At 54.4% G+C, this 21,458-nt stretch overlaps 1 protein-coding gene across 8 annotated transcripts in view; it reads left to right on the forward strand.

Annotated features, from left to right (window-relative positions):
• The window catches only part of SFXN5 (sideroflexin 5), a 112,894-nt gene that overhangs the window by 75,303 nt on the left and 16,133 nt on the right, over nt 1–21,458 (forward strand). For 6 of the 8 annotated variants that reach the window (XM_027622148.2, XM_027622149.2, XM_027622147.2 and 3 more), the window contains 3 exons: nt 10,253–10,368; nt 12,386–12,471; nt 18,294–18,411. In XM_027622148.2, coding sequence (XP_027477949.1) covers nt 10,253–10,368; nt 12,386–12,471; nt 18,294–18,411 — 320 coding nt within the window. The remainder of the gene's footprint in view (nt 1–10,252; nt 10,369–12,385; nt 12,472–18,293; nt 18,412–21,458) is intronic. The other 2 variants (XM_027622150.2, XM_035728881.1) reach the window with 2 other exon arrangements.

Here is a 21,458-nt window from a genome sequence, read left to right on the forward strand (position 1 = left end):
ATGTGCACGCAGGGGTGAGGGAAGGAAGGAAGCCCTGAAGGTCACCCCCACCCCCGGCTGCCTGGCACATCCATACCAAGCAGGGGACAGGCTGTATCGGGTGCTAAGAAAGACCCCCATGTGGGCTTTGAGCTCCCTCAGGGGAGGCCTGAGCCTCAGCCCCAGCCAGCTGGCTCCCTGCACAGGGACTAACCTTCCTGAATGGGCCAAAATGCCAGCCTCATCTTCCCTTTGCCGGGAAATGACTTCTTCCTGCGCTGTCCGCAGCAGGCCCTTACATTAAATGTCACCGCTTATTTCATCACCAGGAAAAAAAAATCTCTGCATTCACCAGGGGGTCCGCTTCTCAGGATGTCTGGGCAGTCTTTGGGAGAAGGTCTTCTGTCCATACATCTGACCCACCGCATCTGCTTGCTCCCTTCATCCCCAGGCAGCCGGCGTCACCATTGATTTCCCCTTCCCGGCTCCTCGCTTGGTGTTCAAGTCGCCTGGCTTGCCTTGTCTGGGAGGTAGCCATGGCTGTGTGTCCAAGCCGCAAGGGTTAGTCCTGACCCCCTCCATCCCTCATCCCCTGTGGTTAGAGGACAGCAGCGTGCACCTGTATCAGCTGGGCCTCATGACATGCGTTCCTTCCATCCAGGTCAGTGATAATGTGGCGTCCACAGCCCTGAGGCTCCTTGGTCCCTTCCTTGACCTTTGCACACGTGCCCTTTTTGTCTGGAATCCTTGCTCTTCCCATTACCTCAGCCCCATCTTCTGCCTTCTCTTGACTGCCAGGCCTTTGTTTCTCAGCTCAGACACCACCTCCTCCAAGAAGCCCTCCCTGGTAGCCCCAGTTAGGGTTAGACCACAGCACCCTGTGTGTGCCTGTGTGTAACCCAGAACTGCCCATTTTGTTCCTGAGTTTGCCTCCTTCATCAGACTGTGAGCTCCCCAAGACAGGGACTGGCTCTCATTCATCCCCAACCCCCAGGCTCACCCTGTGCTTGAAACACAGTGTTCAGTGTGGGTTTGTTCAGTGATGAAATGAGTGCTTGGGCAGAAACGCTTTGAAGTTGGGTACTCATCGTGAAACCCCACCATGATGACATTGGTGGCCACATTCTATGGCTGCTTGGACATTCATTCTGGGTTTTTTTTTTTTTTTCATTAAAAAAAATTTTTTTTGACTGTTCTATTTTCTTATGTAAGTTTTCTCTAACACCATCATTCACACTTTCAGTTGGCAAGCCTAGGGTGGATGACCAATGAGCTACTTTACCAGGTCATCCAGGTCACATTCTCCAACCTTTCTGGGTTGGATCTGGAAGGATCGGTGGGTTGGGCTGGGTGTTGTAAGCATCAGCAGCCCTAGAGCTGACATGGACCCCAGGTATGGGGTCCGGGCCCATGGTGTCAGGGCCCAAGAGCACATGGGTAGGAAGGCCACGTTAGCCAGAGGGGAGTCTCTAGTGGTGTGTCTTAGGGCTCTGTCTTCAGTCTTGTCCCTGTCCGTTAGAACTGCATTGGTCACATTCAAGGAACAGGCACAGCAACTTGGCAGTGATTGTGAATTCGTGGGCAAGAGGTGCAGGATCTAAGATTGCAAGTTTTGATGTAAGGCTTGCTGTTCAAAAAAAATGTAGCTACACAAGTGTAGGCTTGCCCGAGACCTGACTTGGCCAGAGTGCTTAGGATGAAGATCCAGGGATTTTGTGGGCTGTGTGCTCAGAATAGGTCTGCAGGGTGGTGTATGGCTCTGAGGAGGCTCACTCTGACTTCAGCTGTATTACTAGAAACAGAGACCCCAGAACAAAGGAGTCTGTTTAGTTCTGGACTCCACCCCTCAAGAGATGCTCCACACATAAGTAGGAGCCCAGCAGTAGCAGCAGGATCTTCTGAAAAACTGACAGCCTGTTATTGCAGTGAGCTGCCTGACCCCCCAGTTAGGGAAGCATCCAAGTAGCAGCCTGGTCCAAAAAGCTGTGAGGGGCACTCCCGTGTGATCAAGTCACCTGTTCCTAGGCACCTGTTCCTAGGCACCTGTTCCAGGCCCAGGACCTGGCATACAGTAGGCGCTCAGTGAATGCTTATTGAATGAATGGCCTTCCGGGTCAGAGATTTTATAATGACCGAAATCCAGATAGCAGACAAATCCAGAAGCAGAGAAGGTGGGAAGCCCAAGGCAGGGGACGGGGTTATAAATGCAGGAAGAATAGGGGGGCCGGGATGGGCCGGGCCTGTGGGGGAAGAGCCAGGGCAGAGGGCCACTGGGGCCTTGGGCGTTAGCTTGGAGTTGGAGCTTTATCCTATGGTTAATAGGGAACCGTTGAATTTTAAGCTCGGGAGCAGCTGTGATAAAAGGGAGTTTTCCAGAAGATGAATGTGTTAGCAGGAATCTTTTATGAAGAGATCCTGAACTTCAGAGTCAGCCTACACCTAAATTTACTGGCTGATTTTTCAGTCCCGAAATTACCAGTCCTGAGTTTGTGACACTTTAGTATGGGTTGTGAAACTCTCCCAATTCTCAAGCTATTTAAAAGAAAATCTGTGTCATATACCACTGCCTTTTGGGTGGAATATTAGGGAATATCATGACATCACGCAAATGTTAGGGTGCACGTCCCTATTTGATAATCATCCCTCCTCTAAAGGCAGGGCTGGGGCTGTATTCCGGTGTGACTCACGTGAGTGTGTGTGTATGTGTGTTTCAGGTGGTGATGTCCCCCCATGTCCACTTGTAAATACATCGACTGTGTCTGGCAGGGACATGAGAGCCTGGCTAGAGTGGTTGCCTCTGGAGAGGGTGTGGGGGAAGCTAAGGGTCAAAGGTTGGAAGGAGACTGGTTCTATTATTTACCCTTCTACACAATTTGAATTATTTACTGTGTGCACATACAACCCACAAAATAGGAGAGAGAAAGAGAGGAAGTAGAGAACTACTTTGCGGAGAACTTTGTCCAGTGTCACTCAGGACCCAAGATGGGAGCTTGTCTCCTGGTTGCCATTGGAATGTTTTTTTGTTTTAATAAAAATGGTTCTATTTTTTTCTCCTGATAATATGATTGTTTTCTAAAGTAACAATCCTACTTTGCTCTCCAGGGTAAGTCTGTGTATATCCCTCCAAATTTGAGTAAACATCTAAAAATGTAGCAATCTCTATTTATTGTATCTCTACATAACATAAATATGCCTATATAAATAGATATTTAATGTAAGTGAGATCATACCATGTGTACTGTTCTGTAAACTGCATTTTAACCTCAATAAGTTTTAGATGCCTTTATAGGGCTGTCCTAAAATTTCAATGTATCTTTTTTTTTAAAGATTTTATTTATTTATTTGATAGAGAGAGACACAGCGAGAGAGGGAACACAAGCAGGGGGAGTGGGAGAGGGAGAAGCAGGCTTCCCGCTGAGCAGGGAGCCCGACGTGGGGCTCGATCCCAGGACCCTGGGACCATGACCTGAGCTGAAGGCAGACGCTCAACGACTGAGCCACCCAGGTGCCCCAAATCTTAATGTATTCTAAGAGCTGCAATAGTACCATACTACACAACCTTGTATGTGTGTCCCTGTGCACATAAGTAGGAGCTTCTCCAGGGTGGAGGTTTTCAAACAGCCCCCTAGGGGGGCTTTAAAAAATGCAGAAATCTGGACCATCCCTCAGATTTCATTTCAGGTGTGCAGCCAGTGTTGAGGGTCACCAGTTGAGCCTTGGTACCTAGAAATGGAATGGCCACGTAAGAGGGCACATGGACATCTAGCTTTGCTAAGTATTGCCAAATGAGCATACTGGCTTTTTACTCCGCCTGCAAGGGTTACATTTTGGTTTCCCCACATTTGGTGTTATCAATCTTGAAAAATTTTTGTCTATCTGAAATGGTTCTTTTCTCTTTTTAATTTGCATTTTTCCAATTCCCAGAATGGTTGAGAAATTTTTCTTAACTTTATTGGGCTTTTGGGTTTTCAAATAGAAAAGAGAGAAAAAGGGGGCACATGGGTGGCTCAGTCTGTTAAGCATCTGCCTTTGGCTCAGGTCATGATCCCAGGGTCCTGGGATCAAGCCCTGTGTTGGGCTCCCTCTCCCTCTGCCTGCTGCTCCCCTTGCTTGTACTCTCTCTCTCTCTCTCTGTCAAATAAATAAATAAAATCTTAAAAAAGAGAGAGAGAGAAGGAGATCCCTATTTCATACCATACACAAAAATAAATTCCAGAGAGATTAAAGACCTAAATATGAAAAGTACAATGTTAAAGCTTCTAGAAGAAAATAGAGATGAACACTGGGGAGGGGCAGAGTTTCTTGATGACACAAAAAGTGCATACCAGAGGGGAAAGGATTGCTTATTCGATGACATGTTACACCATATGCCAGAAGTCTCCATCAACAAAGTGAGAAAACGAGCCACACACTATTCGTAAACCACTTAACCAATGAGGATCAGTCTCCAACACATCGAAAGAACACCTGCAGATAGATTTTTCTCTAGATTAAAAACTCTATCCTTGACTTTTAGTAAGATTGAGTTCATATTCATTGAATTTTTACTATTTCTTTTAAGAATTCCTACTCGAATATTTTGGTGATTTTGATAACTGTACCTTTTTCTTAATAACTGTTAAAGCTCTTTATACATTTTATGAATGTTTTTGGCCAAAAGTACCAGACTCACACTGGCTTAAGTAAGAAATGAATGTATTACTTCACAAAGGTCAAGTGCCGAGTGAGGCACCCGGGGCCTTTCCTTCCACCTCTGTGGTCTGCCAGGGGCTTCAGCTGCAGACTGGCCCCTTTCATGTCCCAAAATGGCAGCAGCACCTCCAAGCACCACAAGCAGACCCACCACCTGCCCAGACGTCTGCCTGCACCTGCTCCTTCAATGAGAGGAGACCTTTTCCAGAAGTCCCCTGCAGACATCCCTCGTTGGCTTGGGCTGGTCACATGTCCCCTCCTCAGTCCATCACTGGCAAGGGAGGGATTTGTTACAATTAGTTAAGACTCATCCTCTGGGGGTAGCATAGCTGTTGGGAGTCAGTCACCATGACCCTCTGCTGATGAGTAGTAGCGGCTCTTTGTCACATAAAATATATTTTCCCAGCTCCCCATGTCTTAAAATATGATTCACAGATTCAGATGCCATATTTCTCAATGCTCAGATGCCTCAGTTAAAAGGGGCATCAATACAGTAGCCTTTCAGAAGGGGAGAGGACTGTATTTCCTGCTCACGCGAAGGAGTAAACAAGCCTTCACTACACATCCAATCTGAGCCACTTTCTTCAAGATCATGGAGTTTGAGTCTGAGTCCTGCTTACCTTTTCCACTTCTCTTTTGGACTTCGGTTGTTAAACACAGCATCACGGCCCACCACTGCTTTCTCTCACCCTGTTTCTAGTCTTGACCCTTTTGGCCCCTTTAAAACCAACAGTATAATTTCAAAGCATATAAAAGAATTTGGGGATTTTTCTTTTTGTCTGCATTTCCTACTTGGTTATATTTGTGGTTTCATTTTTTTCTTCACCTGAAGGAAAAACTATTCCTGAAGTTAATCAGCTTCTTTAGGAAGTTTCCCACCTATAGCCACAGATATGTAGGAACCGTGAGAAGGTCATAGCAATCCCTGCTGGCTTTCAAATGTTTATGATCTACTTTAGGAAGTTTGGCAATTTCTTTTCACTTCTTAGACAAGTAAAGCACGATTATATTCTCATTGTAAAAATTCAAACGGTATTTAGAAAAATAGGGTAAAAAAACGTAGAAGTCTTTCAACAACCCCTAATTCCTAAATTTAGTTCCCTTCCCAAGGGGATCACTGCATGAGGTGTGAACCTTCCAAAACGTTACCTGTGGATTTATGGGCCCACAGTATGTGCCTCCCAGTTATGGGGTTTTACATGTAGTAAATCATCCTGTACATACTCAGTAGCTTTTTTCATATAAGTTTGTTTTGGAGATCTTCCCATGTGAGTCCCTAATGGTGGACATTTAGGTTGTTTCTAATTATTTGCTCTTACAAACAGTGCTATAATTAACATCCTTGTAAATGTCTCTTTGTGCATATGGGCAAGCATTTCTTTAGGGTAGCTATCTATGGTTTGGCAATTTCTGCTGTCTTTAATTGCATTGCCTGGTATCTGGCAGACGATCTCCTGCATGTACAATAACTTTTCATGTCCGTGCTCCATTATAGTGTAAGTTCTAAAAAGATGTTTTAGGCAACAATTAGGAATCTAAGTTTAAGTTCAGATTCTGTGCAGACTGCTCTGGGTAGCTGAGGTGACACTTGAATGAACCTCTACACGTGGCAAAGTTTACACATGCACAGGTTTCCTCTACCCCCCCGCCGTCCGTTGTTAGGCACATCATGACTTTTGAAACATTAAAATGTGGGGAAATGCATCTTAGAACCAAGGAGTGAAGATATTTTGTTTTCCCCAAAGGAATAGCCCCATAGCCCATCGCTTTGCTTTCGCGTTTGAATGGTCCTTTCCTGGGAGCTGATGTCACTGCTTTACCATAGACTCCTTTCCCCCTATGGGTGGGTCTGGACTCCTAACTCCGCCGGTCTGCACGTCGGTTCCTGTGGTGGATCAGGGGGCAAGCTCCCCCGTCGCCTTCTTCTTGAGGACTCTTTTTGCACATTTGCCTCTCTGTCTACTGCTCTTTCTTCTTCCCCACACTGTCCCTTTTACACGGGGTGCTTCATTAGCTGTTCACAATCTGCATGATTTTGCATCATGATGGGTCTGATGTGAGAACATCTGCAGCAGTCAAGAGCATATTTTCCTCAGGACTTGACACTGAGCTTGCCATCAGTGTGAAGCGATCTCCCTCTCTCATCTTGTGACATCTCAGCATAGCTTCTCTAACATCAGTTGTGCCTGAATCTTGAATGGCGTCAATCCGAGTTGAAAATGTGCCAGCTTTCTTAACATGATCACTAACAGACTGCTTAATTAACCTGCTGATACTGTCAATAATAGATCTTGCTGGTGTGCTAGAAAGGAGACCCATGGCCCACAGTTGGTCTCTCTTTCTCTCTCTCTTTTTCATTTGCTGAGGCTCTCAGTGCTCGTGACTTGGGAGCTGGACTTGCCAGGAGTGGGCTAGGAGGGACCAGGGAGGCTTGAAAGGAATATGGCAGAAATGAATGTTCTGGAGGAGATCATGGAAATGAAATCATGGAAACCATCTCATGTTCTCACTGCTCAAAGACAGGGATGGCTAGGAACCTGTGCATCCAGCAGGTGCTCAATAAAGTGGACCACCAGTGTATACGGCCAACAGAAGATATTACAGGGCGTGTGCCGTTTGAGTAGGCAGGAAGAACTGGGGGCGTTCTGAGGGAGGGAGCTGGGGGGGAGTGCCATCATTTTAGGGTGGCTTTTAGGGTTCTTCTGTCTTTTTTTCCATCCAGGCAGCTAGATGAGGAGAGGGCTTTCTCATGCCTAAATTGTCCTGGAGGGGCTGAGGGGAAGGACTCTGGGTTTTCACTTCTTTTCCTGCTGTGTGTTTCATCCCAAGTGGTTTTGTGTTTGAACCAAAGTCCTACTCTGTCTGCTGTGGCTACATTTTACATTTGGAAATTGCAGAGAGCAAGCAAGATGCCATCATGAGTCTGGGACTGGTTGACCACCACCTCTAAATACTCTCTTCTTTGTCTCTTGCACCTGTGTGTGCACACACACACATGTGCATGCAACACAGGGCGAGAGATGTTTCAGTTGTCCCTGGCTTTCCCTAACCTGGTGGGGGCTTGGGTGCAGAAGCTGACATTCCATGTGAGCTCAGCCAGTGCCCAGAGAGCCCATAGAGATGCTAAATGCAGCCCCTCCTTTTATATCCAGAGAAGCCTGGTAAGGGTGGATGCTTTGGGTTGCAGAATGAGCTGGTGACTCCTGACTTCAGGCAGATGCTCATCACCTGGACCACATTCCTTTAGCTTTGCCTTTCCTGCAGCAGGGGTGCTGGTGTGGTGCTGGTGTGGCAGTGATGTAAGGGGTTCTCAGAGGGCAGAGATCAATGCCTTTCAGGGCAGAAAACCCCAATACCCTCTCCAGTGGTTTTGTTGGGTCTCCTGGGAACCAAGGGCCTGGCAGCCCCCGAGGTGTGAGGGATGCAGAGTGGTCCTGCCGCCACTAGAGGGCGAGGCACTAACACGCAGGCCAGGTGTCCACGACCCAAGGCCACTCTGGGGGCCCTTCTGGACCCTAAACCCTGGGCGGCAGGCGCCCAGGGCTGGCAGGAGCTCACCTCTGGGGATGAAGAGGGGGAGATTCAGAGCCAGGACTGTGACTCAAGCCCAGCTGACCCCAAATCCGGGCTCCCAACCTCTCCTTTCTTACCTCAGCTTCACCTTCCGCCTTCTGTCAGTCTCTGTGGAATACAAGGGTTTCTCAACGTCAGCACTACTTACATTTTGGACCAGATAATTCTTTGTGGTGGGGGCTGTGCCTTGTAGGTTGTTTAGCAGCACCTCTGGTCTCTCCACACTAGATGACAGTGGCCACCCCCCACCCACTCCCCCACGCCAGGTTGTGATCATCAAAAATGTCTCCAAACCTTGCCAGATGCCTCACAAGCTCGCCCCTGGCTGTGTAAGGCAGGTAAGCGGCTGCTGTGAGGGCAGGAGGGATCCGGTGCCAAAGAGGTCTGCCTATGGCTACCACGGCGGCTGAGTGTCGTGTGGAAACACAAGAGCTACTCAAAGATGGCGTATGTGCTGTAAATACATTTTAGCACTGTATTTGGTCTCCTGCTTTTCTTCTCCAAAGACTGCAGAGCGTCTTGGTCTTCCCCTCTGTTCATTCCACCTCTCTCTCCACTGTATTGAAATGGGAGACTGAGGCTCAGAGACCCCCAGGGTCTCAAGCCACCCCTCACCTGCAGCCCCCCGTCCCCCAGCTGCAGGCGCCCTCGCCACCTGCACCCCAGCCTTGGCTCAGGCACCAGGAGCATCTGTGGCCTTCCTCCCACTCCACCTGCCCACTAGGCCCTGCAGCCCTGCAGCTCCCCAAACCCTAGTGCCCCCCCACTGGAGGGAGTGGGGAAGCAGCAGGTGTTGATGCTAATCAGCGTTCGCAGCCCAGAACTGCAGTCGCTCCCAGGCTCACACACTCCCCAAAATTAAACACTCATTATACAAAATTAATTGACATTAATTAGCAAAAATTAAAACTTTAAACACAGCAAGGCGCTTTTGGGGGAGGAGTGAAGCAGGCGGCCTCCACATTTGTCACCCCCCCCCACTCCCCACCCGCCCACCACCCTCAAGTCCCCCCACTTTTATCCTGGAGCAAGGTTGGAGGAGGTCGGGGGAGGTCAGCGCTGCAGCCACCCTGCCCCAGGCCCCGGGCCCAGTCCCGCCGGATCCAGGTGAGAGAAGCAGAGGGAGACTACTGGGGCTAGCCACCAGCTGATGGGTGGCCCCCCAAACTCTGGCATCCAGTGTTTAACTAAGGAGCCAGGATCTGTCATGATCTCATAGTCAAGGGAGGGAACCCAACCATCTGAAGTGAGACTGTAGAAGGTTGGCCTTTAGCTCTGCCTGAGCCCTCCCCCTGACCCCCATCCCCGAACCCTCCCATCTCCCAGGTACCCAAAGGGCTGGCTCTGTTCCACTTCACTGTGTGACCTCAGATAAGTCACCCCCCTCCCCTGAGCCTCACTTTTCCATCCATATGATGAGGGGGCGATGCTGGGTGAGCACTGAGGTTCCTGCCTGCTCTGGCACCTGCTGTCAGAGAAGCAAATCTCTGGGAACTTGAGTGGCTCTGAGGAGCAAAGGGCTGAATGTGAGGGGCTGCCACCTCGGGAAAATGCCCAGAAAGGCAGCCCGAGGGACTGAGTTGCTGATGACGGAACATGGGGCACTGCCGGGGCGTCTTCAAGCCAGGGAGCCCTGGCAGATGGGCGTTCACTTCGCCTGCCTGCCAGGCCCAGCCCCCGGGGACAGGCAAGCAGCTCCCTTGATAACTGGTCGCTCTCTAGCTCCTGAACCCTGTCCCCTTCCTCCCTCGCACTGGTTATTTTCCGCCTTTGCTCACCAGGTTCTCCAGGGCGCCCGAATCCTTCAGCAGGCTGGGGGGCAGATGGGCAGCAGAACCATACCTTCACCCACTGCGTCTGAACGCAGACTCGACGCTTGCTGCTGGGACCGTTGCTGCTAGAGGAGGCAGGGAGGCTTGGGTGCAGCCCAGTGGCTTTCTCCACCAGCTAGAACGGCATCCTCCCCTCATATTTGTGCCCCCTGACTCCCCCCCTCCCCTCTCTCCAGCCAGTGCCAACATCTGCAACGTGGTCCTGATGCGGTATGGGGAGCTGGAGGAAGGCATCGATGTCCTGGATGGTGATGGCAACCTCGTGGGCTCCTCCAAGATTGCAGCCAGACATGTGGGTCATCTGGGGGCTCAGGGGCCCAGTGGGGAGGCCAGCAGCTAGGAGAGGGGTTCATTCCTCAGGGGCTTCTGTGCACAGCACCTTTGCTTTGTTTGTCCTCTGCTTCCGCCCTCCTTGCGCCACCCTGCCTCCCATCTGCATGAGCCCTGGGCCTCCAGGTCTGGCCCCAGCCACACCTGTCCCTGCATAGTCCTCCCTTCTCTCCATCCCGCATCGCCACTGCAAGACATCCCATCTCTTGTCCCAGCCCCTCAGGACCTGACTTCTCCGATCTGTTAATTGGAAAGGGCAGAGGAGACGCCCAGAGCTTTCTTTCCCCCACCCCGGGACCTAGGGCACTGTTCCCTGGGCCTTCACGGCCTCTTGGGCCAGAGGAGGAAGCGTTGGAACGGGTGGCTTGCCATCTGGTGCTAATAGGCGCTTCTGCAGGTGCTACTTCATGAGGGACCCCGTGTGGCTGAGGGGGGGTCTGGGGAAGAACGGCTTGCTGCAAGAAGGCCCCCTTTCACCTCTCATTTCATTGGCCTCGCCTGCTCCAGCAACCGTAATTTTTTTAGAAAATTCTAGTCCGTTGGCATATCTCCCCATGCTTTCCCAGCCTTTGCCCAAGTGGTGATGAGTGGCTTGTCCTTCTCTGGCCTCTGAGTGCTGGCATGGGGGGTCAGCCGTGATAGCTGAGCATTCACTGCTGCCCCAGCCACTGTCCATCATCGGCTCCCACGACGCGCCCCAAGCCTCACCTCCGTCAGCGAGGACTTCTCTGTAACCCCCTGCTGGGGGGAGCCAGCGCTCCCCACCCCACTGGTCTCAGAGAAAGTGGGTGCCCATCCAAGGCTTGTGAGGGGCTTGGGGACACCAGGGCCCGTGCTGCGTCTTCTGCTTCCTGTGCTGGCTCTGGGCACCCCCATCATTCCCACGCCTGTTTAGCAGACTGGAGGGACCTTCTCCCAGGCCTTCCAGAGTCTGATCATGAAGGACCCACGTTCCTGGGAGAAATTTTCAGCTCTGAACCTATCTATCCTTGAAGGCGATTCAGTCTCAATTTCCTACCCGATCCTAACCTCGCATCCAACCCTAGTGTTGCCCCTGATGTGCTGAGAAGGAGGCCAATCATAGTAACTCTCCTTATGGTGCCAACAGCAGGGATCCCCAGGCTCTTTTGCAGCCCTGGGCTTCCCTCAGCTTGGCCGGGTCAGCCCCTTGCTGTCTAGGGGAAGGCTCTTGGCGGGGCCTGGGAGCTATGAGCCATTCCTCAAGCCTTCTCTGAGGGCCAGGAGCCCATGGACTTGAAGGAACTCCCCACAGTGACCATCAGAGTGCAGAACAGCCTCTGAGCTGTGCCTTCACCATGCCCCCACTCCCTAGGAATCCTGAGGGAGCTCCCAGAGCAAGGACCCAGGCAACCCCATATGGAGACACAGCAAACACTGAGCAGAAGCATTTCCTGCTTACAAAGCCGACCTCTTGTCACTAAGAAAGGCTCTCATCCAGAGCCAGGAGATGCAAGATCTTCTAAATCGTTGTCTTTAAGGGGTGTCAAAAAGGAAAAAAAAAAAGTAAATCCCAGAATCTCTGTCTTCCTTCAGCACCAAGAGCCTCACGCGGCTCAGCAGGCCCCAGCTGTTTGCTCCGGTCCTCCCAGAGCCTGCTTTGTTTTTAGAGCATCTCGAGTCCTCCATATGCTTCCTCCCCAGACCCTGCGCCCGCCACCCAGGCATGTCCCTGGGCACAAGCCCCTTCCTGGGGCCGCTTCTGTGTTGCCACCCCTCCCCCACACGTGGCAGGTGACAGGGATCTGCTCTTTTCAAATCTGTGTGGTGGGAAGATGGGGGTGGCTTTTTTCTGGTGTTTGGAATAAGGCTTCATGAGCAATTCCATGAATTAATTCCATTCCGCCAGATGTGCTTAGCAGCAGTACGCACACCTAGGGGCTCCAGAGAGGGGTTCACTGCCAGGTGGCTGCCCCCAACCCTGGGAGCTCTGCTCATCACAGCCTCTGCTTGCCCCTCAGGCCCTGCTCGAGACGGCGCTGACGCGGGTGGTCCTCCCCATGCCCATCCTGGTGCTCCCCCCTATCGTCATGTCCATGCTGGAGAAGTGAGTTGGGGCAGCCGGGAGAGAGGGGCCACTGCTGGGGAGGGGGGTTGGAGGGAGGGGGGACCAGCCGGCCCAGGGCAGGGGACGGGGGAGCGGCTGGGAGCCTGCCCTACTCTTGTTCAGACACTCCAGGCAGTGTTACTGGAACGGTGCTGTGAGTAATCCCAGACTTGTACTAAGCAGGATCCCGTGCAAGGTGCTAGGAAGGGTATCCAGACGGACAGCGCGGGCCCTGCCCGGAGGGGCTGACAGTGCCGGGGTGTGCGTGTGGGTGTGCACGCGTGTTCTCTACTAGCGCACAGAGCAAGACCTGTTGTGAAGAGAAAGTGTGAGGATTATAGTAGGAAGACTAGATTGGGGGCCAGGGCCACCCTCTTCAGGCATCCAGCCACGAGGCAACCCACTACCTCACTGAGCCTCAGTTTCTCAATTATAACATACAAGCGGTACTCACCTCCCTGCCTTCCTCCGAAGCATGTTCTGAGAACGCATATTTGTCATGACTGTAAAGATGGAAGGGAACACAATAGTAAGAATGACGATGGAGTGATCCTGTTAATTAGTGAGCGTGAGGTTGAAACATGAAGAAGACATGCTGCTAGAAGGGCAGGTGAGGGGCCAAAGGGAGGAACCAGAGCTGACCTTCATGTAGGTTTGGGCAGGCGGTGAGCGCTCCCTCCCTCCTGGCGGCCCAGCCTGGGAGGGGGCACCTCAAGGCATAAGGACAAGGTCAGGGGCGCTCCACCTGAGGCTCGGAAGTGGGACTTTCTTATTCCCACAGTACAAATTATAATAACAGCTAACATTTATTAAGCGCTTACTACCTGCCAGTCCTCTGTCAGCCGGGTCTCTGCCCAAATGCCAGCCCTTCAGAGAGTCCCTCCCTGACCACCCCATCGAGATAACCCCATGACTCCCTCTTCCCTCCATTGCCTTATTTGTATTCGTAGCACTTAGCAACATCAGAGACTCTATCTAGTTGTCTGTTATCCGTCTGGTCCACTAGAATGCCATCTCCATGGAGGCAAGTACATTCTTTTTATCTCTTGCCCTGCACAGCATCTAGCACAATTCCTGGCACATAGTAGATGCGTAGTGTTTGTTGGTTGAATAAGTGATCTCATTTAACCATCACAACAGCATGGTGAGGTAAGTATAATATTCCCGTTTCACAGATGAGGAAAACAAGGCAAAAAGAGGTTATATCTTCTGCCTATAGTAAGCCAGTAGGAAATATCAGAGCCAGGAGTGAGCCAGGAGCTGCAAAGCTGGGCTCTTCCTACCACGCAGACTGCCTCAGGTCTTCAGATCACATCACGTAATCAGCATGTCTTTGGGTCTTGGCCTGCATGGAGACAAGACAGGAGCAGACTTGGGGTCCTGGTTTCAGGAAGCCTGTATTTTGATAAGAGAGATGGGCATGACCCATACATGAGTCAGCTGCAGGTGGGACTGGGCAGTATGTAAACAGGCCCAAGGTGACCTTGAGGGGAGGGAACACTAGACTGGAGAAGGGCTGCCGCTGACTCTGAGAGCAAGGGAGGATTTCTGTGGAAGGCCGGCTCTCTGGGCAGGGTGTGGGTCCATCGTGTGGGGAATTGAGGAATCTAGCCAGACAGAAGCAAAGTGTGCTCACTGGGGCCGGCGGATGAGGGGCCCTGAGTCCAGCCAAGGAGATGGTCCCTTCCTCACCACGGAAAAGGCGGGGTCATGGGAGGGACCTGAGCAGCGGTGTGGCATGTTGAGTACCAGGATTCAGGAAAACCAATCTCATGTGGGAGATCCTGGGGGAGAAATTGTTTTGGTGGTCCCGGCCCTTGTGTCCGTAGCTGCCTCGTGAACTGAGGCTTTCCCCAAACACCAGTGACTGCAAGTACACATGAGGAGACCACCAGGCAAATGAGGAAGGTAGGGCTTCTGTCTTCAAGGCTACTGAATTCTGGGCCTGGAGTTTGCTGTGATGCCTTTCCAGTTGGCATCGGAGTTGGGTTTGCTGAAAGTGGCGTGGAGTGATGGTTAGTTTGGGGACTTAAATAGCTTGGGGAAGTTGTGTGGGATTGTTCTAGTTCTGAACCTCCCGGCCTGGGATCTGCCCAGAGTCTCGGCTGCCATGTGTCTGGCTCAGCTCAGAGTCTGAAGAAGGCCCTCAGGTAGGCGGAGACAGGTGGGCCATTTGGTTCTGGCCGCCCGGTATTCGGTCAGTCCTTGTCTGACGTGCCTGAGAGGGTCTCTGAGGAAGAGAAGGAGCCCAGGTCAGGATGCCTGAGTACTCTCGAGACCCAGTCTGTGCCCTCGAAGACTTACTAACCTCACGTCTGTCCAGGAACACGCGACTGGGTGACGGGAGGGGCAGGGTCGTGTAGCAGCGCCAGCTGAGACTCCTGGTAAGAACACGAACCCAGGGTTCCCGCTCCAGCACTTTTTAGGCCAGGGTAGTCGAGGAGACTCCCTCGGCCTCAGTTTCCCCCCTGGGGAACGGGGACACAGCCCTCTTCACCGGCTCTTTCGGCAGGCCTTTGCATTTCGCGCCCTCCAGGAGGAGTCTCTGCCTTGCTGGGGCTCCACCGAGCACCTTTCAGCCTTCCCCGCAGGGGTGCTGGTGGCAGGGCCTCTGCCGAGATGGCTGATGGGGGTGGCCGCTCCTCCCCTCTGAGAGCCCAGTCGGGTGAGGGAGTCAGGACAGCCAGGGGGAAAAGACAAAAGAACACGTACAAAGCAGCCTACTTGCAAATTAATGGAGTGCCAACTAAGATTGCACCAAGTGCTGAGGGAATGCGCGGCCGTGGGGAGACAAGCTGTTGTGCGGTGCAGCAGCCGCCTGGCTCTGCCTCTGGCCTCAGCTCCTCATGGAGGGAGCACTGGGAGACACGGTCCCTGGGGTCCCTGCTAGCAGAAGAGAGGTGGGAGGGAGCCCAGCATGTCCAGGTGTCCCCGTCCCCGAGACCGAAATGGAAAGAGTCTCAAGTCAGAAGCAGAGGAGCCTCCACCCCCAGCCCAGAGCCCTGGGGGAACACGGAGGGTGTACCCCCCCTCCAGCACACACACTGCACCTTCCCTGGGGCTGAGGGCTCCCCCTCCAGCTTTACCCTCCTAAGGAGGAAGCTGGTGTTGGTCCCGGGCCTGGGAGATCCATCCTCCCCATAATGCCTCCAACTCAGAGGCAGGTGCATCGGCTCTCTCCCCGCCCCACCCCCCCCAGCCCTGCATCCCTCGCCCTGGAGGTCACCTTCCAGCGCCTTCCAGCCTGTGGGGTCTCAGTGGGGCAGGGCTTCGGGCCACATCCTCCCCCCCCCCGCCCCCCCCCCCCTGTGGTTCCTGAGGCCGCTCCCCAGCCTCCCTCCTTCCCTGGGCTCCGGGTCTTTCCTTTCTCCAGGCATTTGCACACGCACATCTCTCCATCTGCATATTTCAACTCCCCCAGCTGCCTTTCCGATCCCTCCCTGCCATTTCCCTCTCCTCCTCCCCTCCCCCGTCCTGCTGTGTTCACTCTCCCTGCTCAGGGCTGGGACTTCAGGGGTTCCTGTTTGGCTGAAGTCTTGGGGCTGCCTGCTGCCTGAGTCAGGGGCACAGGCCTGGGGCTTCCTGGACCCCTTTTCCAGTGCAGATTCTGGCCAGCCACCCCTGAGAGAGGGGCCAGGGTCACAGTCCCACGGGGAAGGAGGCTGTCCGTGGTTCCTCCCAGGAGCGACCAAGGATGGAGCCCGTGGCCCGCCCCTCCCTTGCTAGGGAGGGAGCTTCACTCTTTCTCCCTGTCCCCCTCTTTGCCCTTGGTGACCCTCCAGTCTGTAGTGCTCGGGACTTCACACCCTCCTATCCCATTCCCCTCCTCTGATTCCCCACCAGGGACTGAGGGCTCAGTCACTGCCACAACCGACCAGGAGGGTAGCCCCGCCCTCCACAGCCTCTTGAGGGCAGGGGGACTCCTACGAAGGTCTGGAGAGTGAGGCTGGATGCCCCACCTCCTTGCCCTGCCGGAGAAGTTGATCTCAGGTGAAAAGGTCTCAGAGCCCATTTCAAGCATCTGTGACTCCCAGGGAAGCCAGGAGGCCCCGGGGCTGGCGGGGGGGGGGGGGGGGGGGGGGGGAGGTGAGGCTCACCTGGAGGATGGGAAGAGGGTGGGGGCACTGGACTAGGCTGAGGGGAAGGTCAGATGGGTTCGAGCTTGGTCTAGGCACCTTTGCCCTGCTGCTCTTAATCCTGTGACACTGCCCTCTCCAGGCTTAATTCAACAGCCGGCCAGGTCCTGGGGTCTGGGCCACTGGGAAGGGCTAGAGGACAGTGTCACCAGGACCCTCCCTCCTTCTTGCACTAACAAGAGCAAAAACAGCAACAGTAACCCACAATTACGGAGCACTTACTGTGCTCCAGGCCTTTTATTTGCATAGAATTTATAAATAATTGGAGCTTTTTTGGTACCCTAGCAGGAACCTCCTGGGCCAGGGTTTCTCAGAAGTGTGGTCTGGGGATCACCTGTTTTAGACTCACGGAGGCTTGTTTGAAATGCAGAGTCCCAGTCATAGTACCAACCGAACGGGGATCTCACTGGGGTAAGGGGCCCTTGGGGGTCTGCCTTGGGAAGCAGATGCCTAGACACCAAAATTTGAGAACTGTGGCTCCCAATTTTGCTGTCTGCGCAGGGCCAGGTGCTCTTGGGATTCTTGTCCCGGGAGGTGAAGGTGGGGTGGGGTTTGCCTGTCACCCACACTGAGGCCCTGCCCCCAAAAGGGCCTCTCACCTGCCGGTGGCCACAGCCAGCCCGGTTCCAGCAGGAGGGGCCGGAGCCTGATGATATCCTCTTCATCCCAGGAGCCAGTCCCACTCATGAGGGGGCCGACACAGTTACTGAGGTCAGACTTGGTGCCCACCCAACATCCTCTGGCAAATCGTCCAGTCGCCCATCTTGCTGGCACGGCTACCCCAGGCCTCCCCAGGTAGAATGCTTGGTGGTCTCCGCCACGGGGCCTGCTGGAGTACACAAAACATAAAGCTCTGATGGGCAACACAGTGAAGGTATATTCGCCAGTGGGCACGGCCCCACTCTGTCTGGAGAGCTGCTTTATCATGGAGCTGAGGGGCCCAGGGCCTGGAGGGAGTCTCTTCGTGTACTTCTCCTGCCCAGGAATCCTGTCAAGGGGGGTGGGTGTCAACACTGGCAAAGGGTTCTGAAGACAGGAGCTGGGAGCGGCGCGGGGCGGTGGCACTTGCAGACCGCAGTCCGGCCTGCCTCCTGCAGACGTGGCTGTGGCCTGGGGCAAGTCCCTGCCCTCTGTGGCTCTTGGATCAAAGCAGACCAGGTGGTCAGCAGGGTGTGTTCTGTTCCCATACTCGGCTGTGCGTATGCGTGTGTGCGTGCGTGTGTGTGGGTGCCATTTGTCTCCTCCCCTGGACCTGGCTTCTACTCTGGTTTGTTCAGTATTTTCTTATGTGCTGCCTTTGAGGACCATCCTTCTCTGCTGTGTGTCTCCCCAGGGGCGGGGGCCGACAGCCACCTTTCGTGTCTCCCCCACATGTGGCCTTCGTTGCACAAGGCTGGACACAGGGTGGGATGGGTGCCCCCCAGGTACTCACTTGTGATGTGTGATTGAGGATTCAAGCAGCACTGTCCTTCAGGGCAGGGCCTGGGGGAAAGGGTGCCAACTGGGGAAGGTCCCAAAGACAGAATGCCAACTATTTAGCTGTGGGCTGGCCGTGGCCCAGGACCACGCTGTGGCCCAGGACCACGCTGCCCGGGTCTTGGGACTCTGGGTGGGACACCGCATGGTGGCTGGCAGCCAGCTCAGCCTGTCTTCTGGTCTCATGGAGCTCCCTCCTCCCTCCTACAGGACGGCTCTCCTGCAGGCACGTCCCCGGCTCCTCCTCCCAGTGCAAAGCCTTGTATGCCTGGCGGCCTTCGGCCTGGCCCTGCCACTGGCCATCAGCCTCTTCCCGCAGATGTCAGAGGTCAGTGTGGGGAGGGTCGGTGTGGGGGGCAGGGCAGGGAGGGGTGCGGCTTGGCCGTTTATTAACAAACACTTATTCAGGGCCAGCCTCTTAGCCCGGAGCTAGGCATTGGGGTTAGAACCATGAATGAGACAGGTCCAGGCTCTGACCTCTCCTGAGCTGAGGGCCGAGCAGTGAGCGTGACAATTAAACAGGGACCAGCAACTGAAGGGCGAGGCCAAGGAGCGGAGGAGTGCAGCTGGATGTGGGATGAGGCAGTAGAGGGCCCCAGACCCAGCCTAGAGGGAAGTGGCATTTCATGGGGCCTGGAGGAGGAGCTGGACCTGGCCCGAGGGGACACGTCGGGCTGTGGTCACCCGGGGTAAAGGTTCTCAGGAGAGGGATCACACAGCAATGGAGCTGAGGAAAATCCGCATCACAAGCAGAGAATGAGCAGAGTGAGGTAGGCCAGGGCAGGTGGAGCTGGGAACTGGGAGGCCAAAGCAGAGAGGGTAGGTGTCCTCCGAAGGGCTAGGCAATGGAGGACTGCAGATTCCTGACTGTGAGCCTGTCTGGAGCTCTGGAGGAGAAGGAGCCATCAGGAGGTGGTGGCGGGTGTCCAGCAAGAGATGGTGGCAGCTTGGACCAGGCTCCTGGCAGTGGGCATCGAGAAGTGGGTCCTTTAAGGGAGAGTTAGGATTATGAGGAACTGCAGGTGGGGGAGGGAGCCGGCACGCTGTGCACCCAGCTTGCTGCTTTTGAGCAACCAGGCAGATGGAGGCGCTACTGAGCAAGATGGAGACCTGAGGAGGGGCGGTTTGAGGGCGGATGGCGTGCAGTGTGGAGTTTGACAGACACGTGGGGCGGGGTCCGAGGAGCCTGTGGAATGTGCGAATGGGGCCTGGGGCCATGCGGTGTCCCACCCAGAGTCCCAGGACCCGGGCAGCCCCATTCCCATGTGGGAAGTGGGCTCTGGGGCTGGAATCCAGGAGAGAGGCCTCAGCTAGAGGGACAGAAGTAAGGTCACCAGTATAAAAACAGTCGTGGCAGCCAGGGAGCATGTGGAGAAAAGAGGTCCCGCAGCGGGGTGGTGTCCGCAGACCGGAGGCCAGGGTGGCGAGGACAGAGCCAAGTGGGGCCAGGAGGAGGGGGGCCATGCACAGGGCAGACACTCCTGATAGGCTGAACTCCACAAAGCTGAAGAGTGTCCACTGGGGTCCCCGGCAGTGAAGGCAAACCCTCTCCCCAGGGGTGGACACAGCTGAGGGGTGAGGAAATGGGGAGGCAGGACTGACCACTCTGGCCAGAGGCTTGGTGCCCCAAGAGAAAACAGAGAAATAGACCTGCATCCGGAACAAGAGGTGGGATCAAGAGAGGCTTTTATTTGCTTATTTTTGCCTTTTTTAAATGAGAGAGGCTGGAGCTTGTGAAAATGCAAAAGGGAAGGCACCAGGGGAGAAGGCGAGGACACAGGGAGGAGGAAGACGGGGAGAGCAAAGTCCGGGACATGGGCGCGAGGCAGAGCACAGACCCGAGATTCTAGGGATTCACCTTGGCTGCAGAGAGCCTGCTTCCCCACTTCAGCAGCAGGGAGGCAGATGCAGTTGGGGATGGTGTTTGGGGGTGGGGAGGTTAAGGAAGCTGTTCTGATGGCTTCTGTGAGCTCATGATCAAGCAGAGAAGAAGGAGGAGGGTGCAGGAGGGGGAGGTGAGAGGTTTGAGGACCGTGGAGCCATTCAGAGGGGAGAATGGGAGAGACAGCTGACCAAGGAAGTCAGAGGAGCCTGGTGGGCAGTGGAAGGGGGTCTGCGGAGGGGGTGGCTGCGGGAGGACACAGCTCTGTGGGCGTGGCCAGGGCCCGGCTCTCTAGAGGTTCTTGGGGCTGCAAGAGTCATAGGGTTCACCCAGCAGGTTTTATCCGGCTGGATGGGGCATTCGGGGAGTAAGCCATTGGGAGGAGCAGGGGGCCCCAGAATCTTAGCTGGGTGGGGATGAAGATGGACGAGTGAGCTGAGTGGGGATAGCAAGGTTTGATGGGGGGCACGTTCCTGGAGGGAAGTCGGAAATGTGAAAAGGAGGGGCCTGGACTGTGGGGACTGAAGACGCAGGGTCCTAAGTAGGAAGACACAGGGTCCTAAGTAGGAGGTGGTGAGCCAGCCTCCAGGCCCCAAGATCCTGGGAATGTGAGGACTGGAGTCACTTCCCTCCATGGAGCCCCAGAGATTTAGCAGGAAACGGGGGCCGGGAGGGGCTGCTGTCTTGGGGGGCCAAGGCACACTGGGGTGGGGAACCTGGTGTGTGATATGTGCCGGGAGATCCCTCCTGCCCACGGTGCCCAGCCTTCCCGGGAAGCCAGGGGTACCTCTCCCCCCACGAAAGCTGAAGAGCTGTTACCTGATGTCTGGGGACTCTGAATGGAGCCAAGGGCTCCAGATTGCCTGGAAGTTGTGAGGATGGGAGGGAGGGCACTTCCTGGTGGTCTTGGCATCCCCGTCTTGGAAGGGCTGCGCCCAGCACTCCCCAAAGCGGCGGCATCTCTCTGTACAGTCAGGCTAAGTGTGCAGCTCTAGGTGAGGGTCAGAGGTGCCTGGAGGCACCACCGTGTTCAGAAGCTCTACCCGTCTGCGGGGGGAGGGACCCAGGGCGGAGAAGCCTCACGGTACAGAATCGGGGACTGACGTGTTGGAAGGATCGCTCAGGGTCATCCAGTTTACCATCCTCCAGGCTCTGCTGGGGAAACGGAGGCCCAGAGCAGCCCAGGCACCAGCCCAAAGTCACAGAAGCCAGATGCCGATATGAGAGGAAACCCCAGAGGCTCACTCCCAGGCCAGAGCTCCCGGGAAATGCTGCATCTGTTTGTTCTACAGGATTTTCTCTCCTCCCTCAACCACTTTGCCTGCCCTGGGCTAGTGGAGAGAGGAGGGGGGTGGAGGCTCCTGTGGGGGCCGGGGAGGAAGGGTCTTGGAGTGCTGTGGGCCTTCAGCAGGTGTCGCTCTGGGGCAAACAGTGGAGAGCTGACCACAATCCACCCACCTGAGCCTCTGGCTGTAGCTGCAGGAGGTGGTCTC

Source organism: Zalophus californianus, chromosome 8, assembly GCF_009762305.2.
Source record: "Zalophus californianus isolate mZalCal1 chromosome 8, mZalCal1.pri.v2, whole genome shotgun sequence".
In the NCBI taxonomy this organism is placed as follows: domain Eukaryota; kingdom Metazoa; phylum Chordata; class Mammalia; order Carnivora; family Otariidae; genus Zalophus; species Zalophus californianus.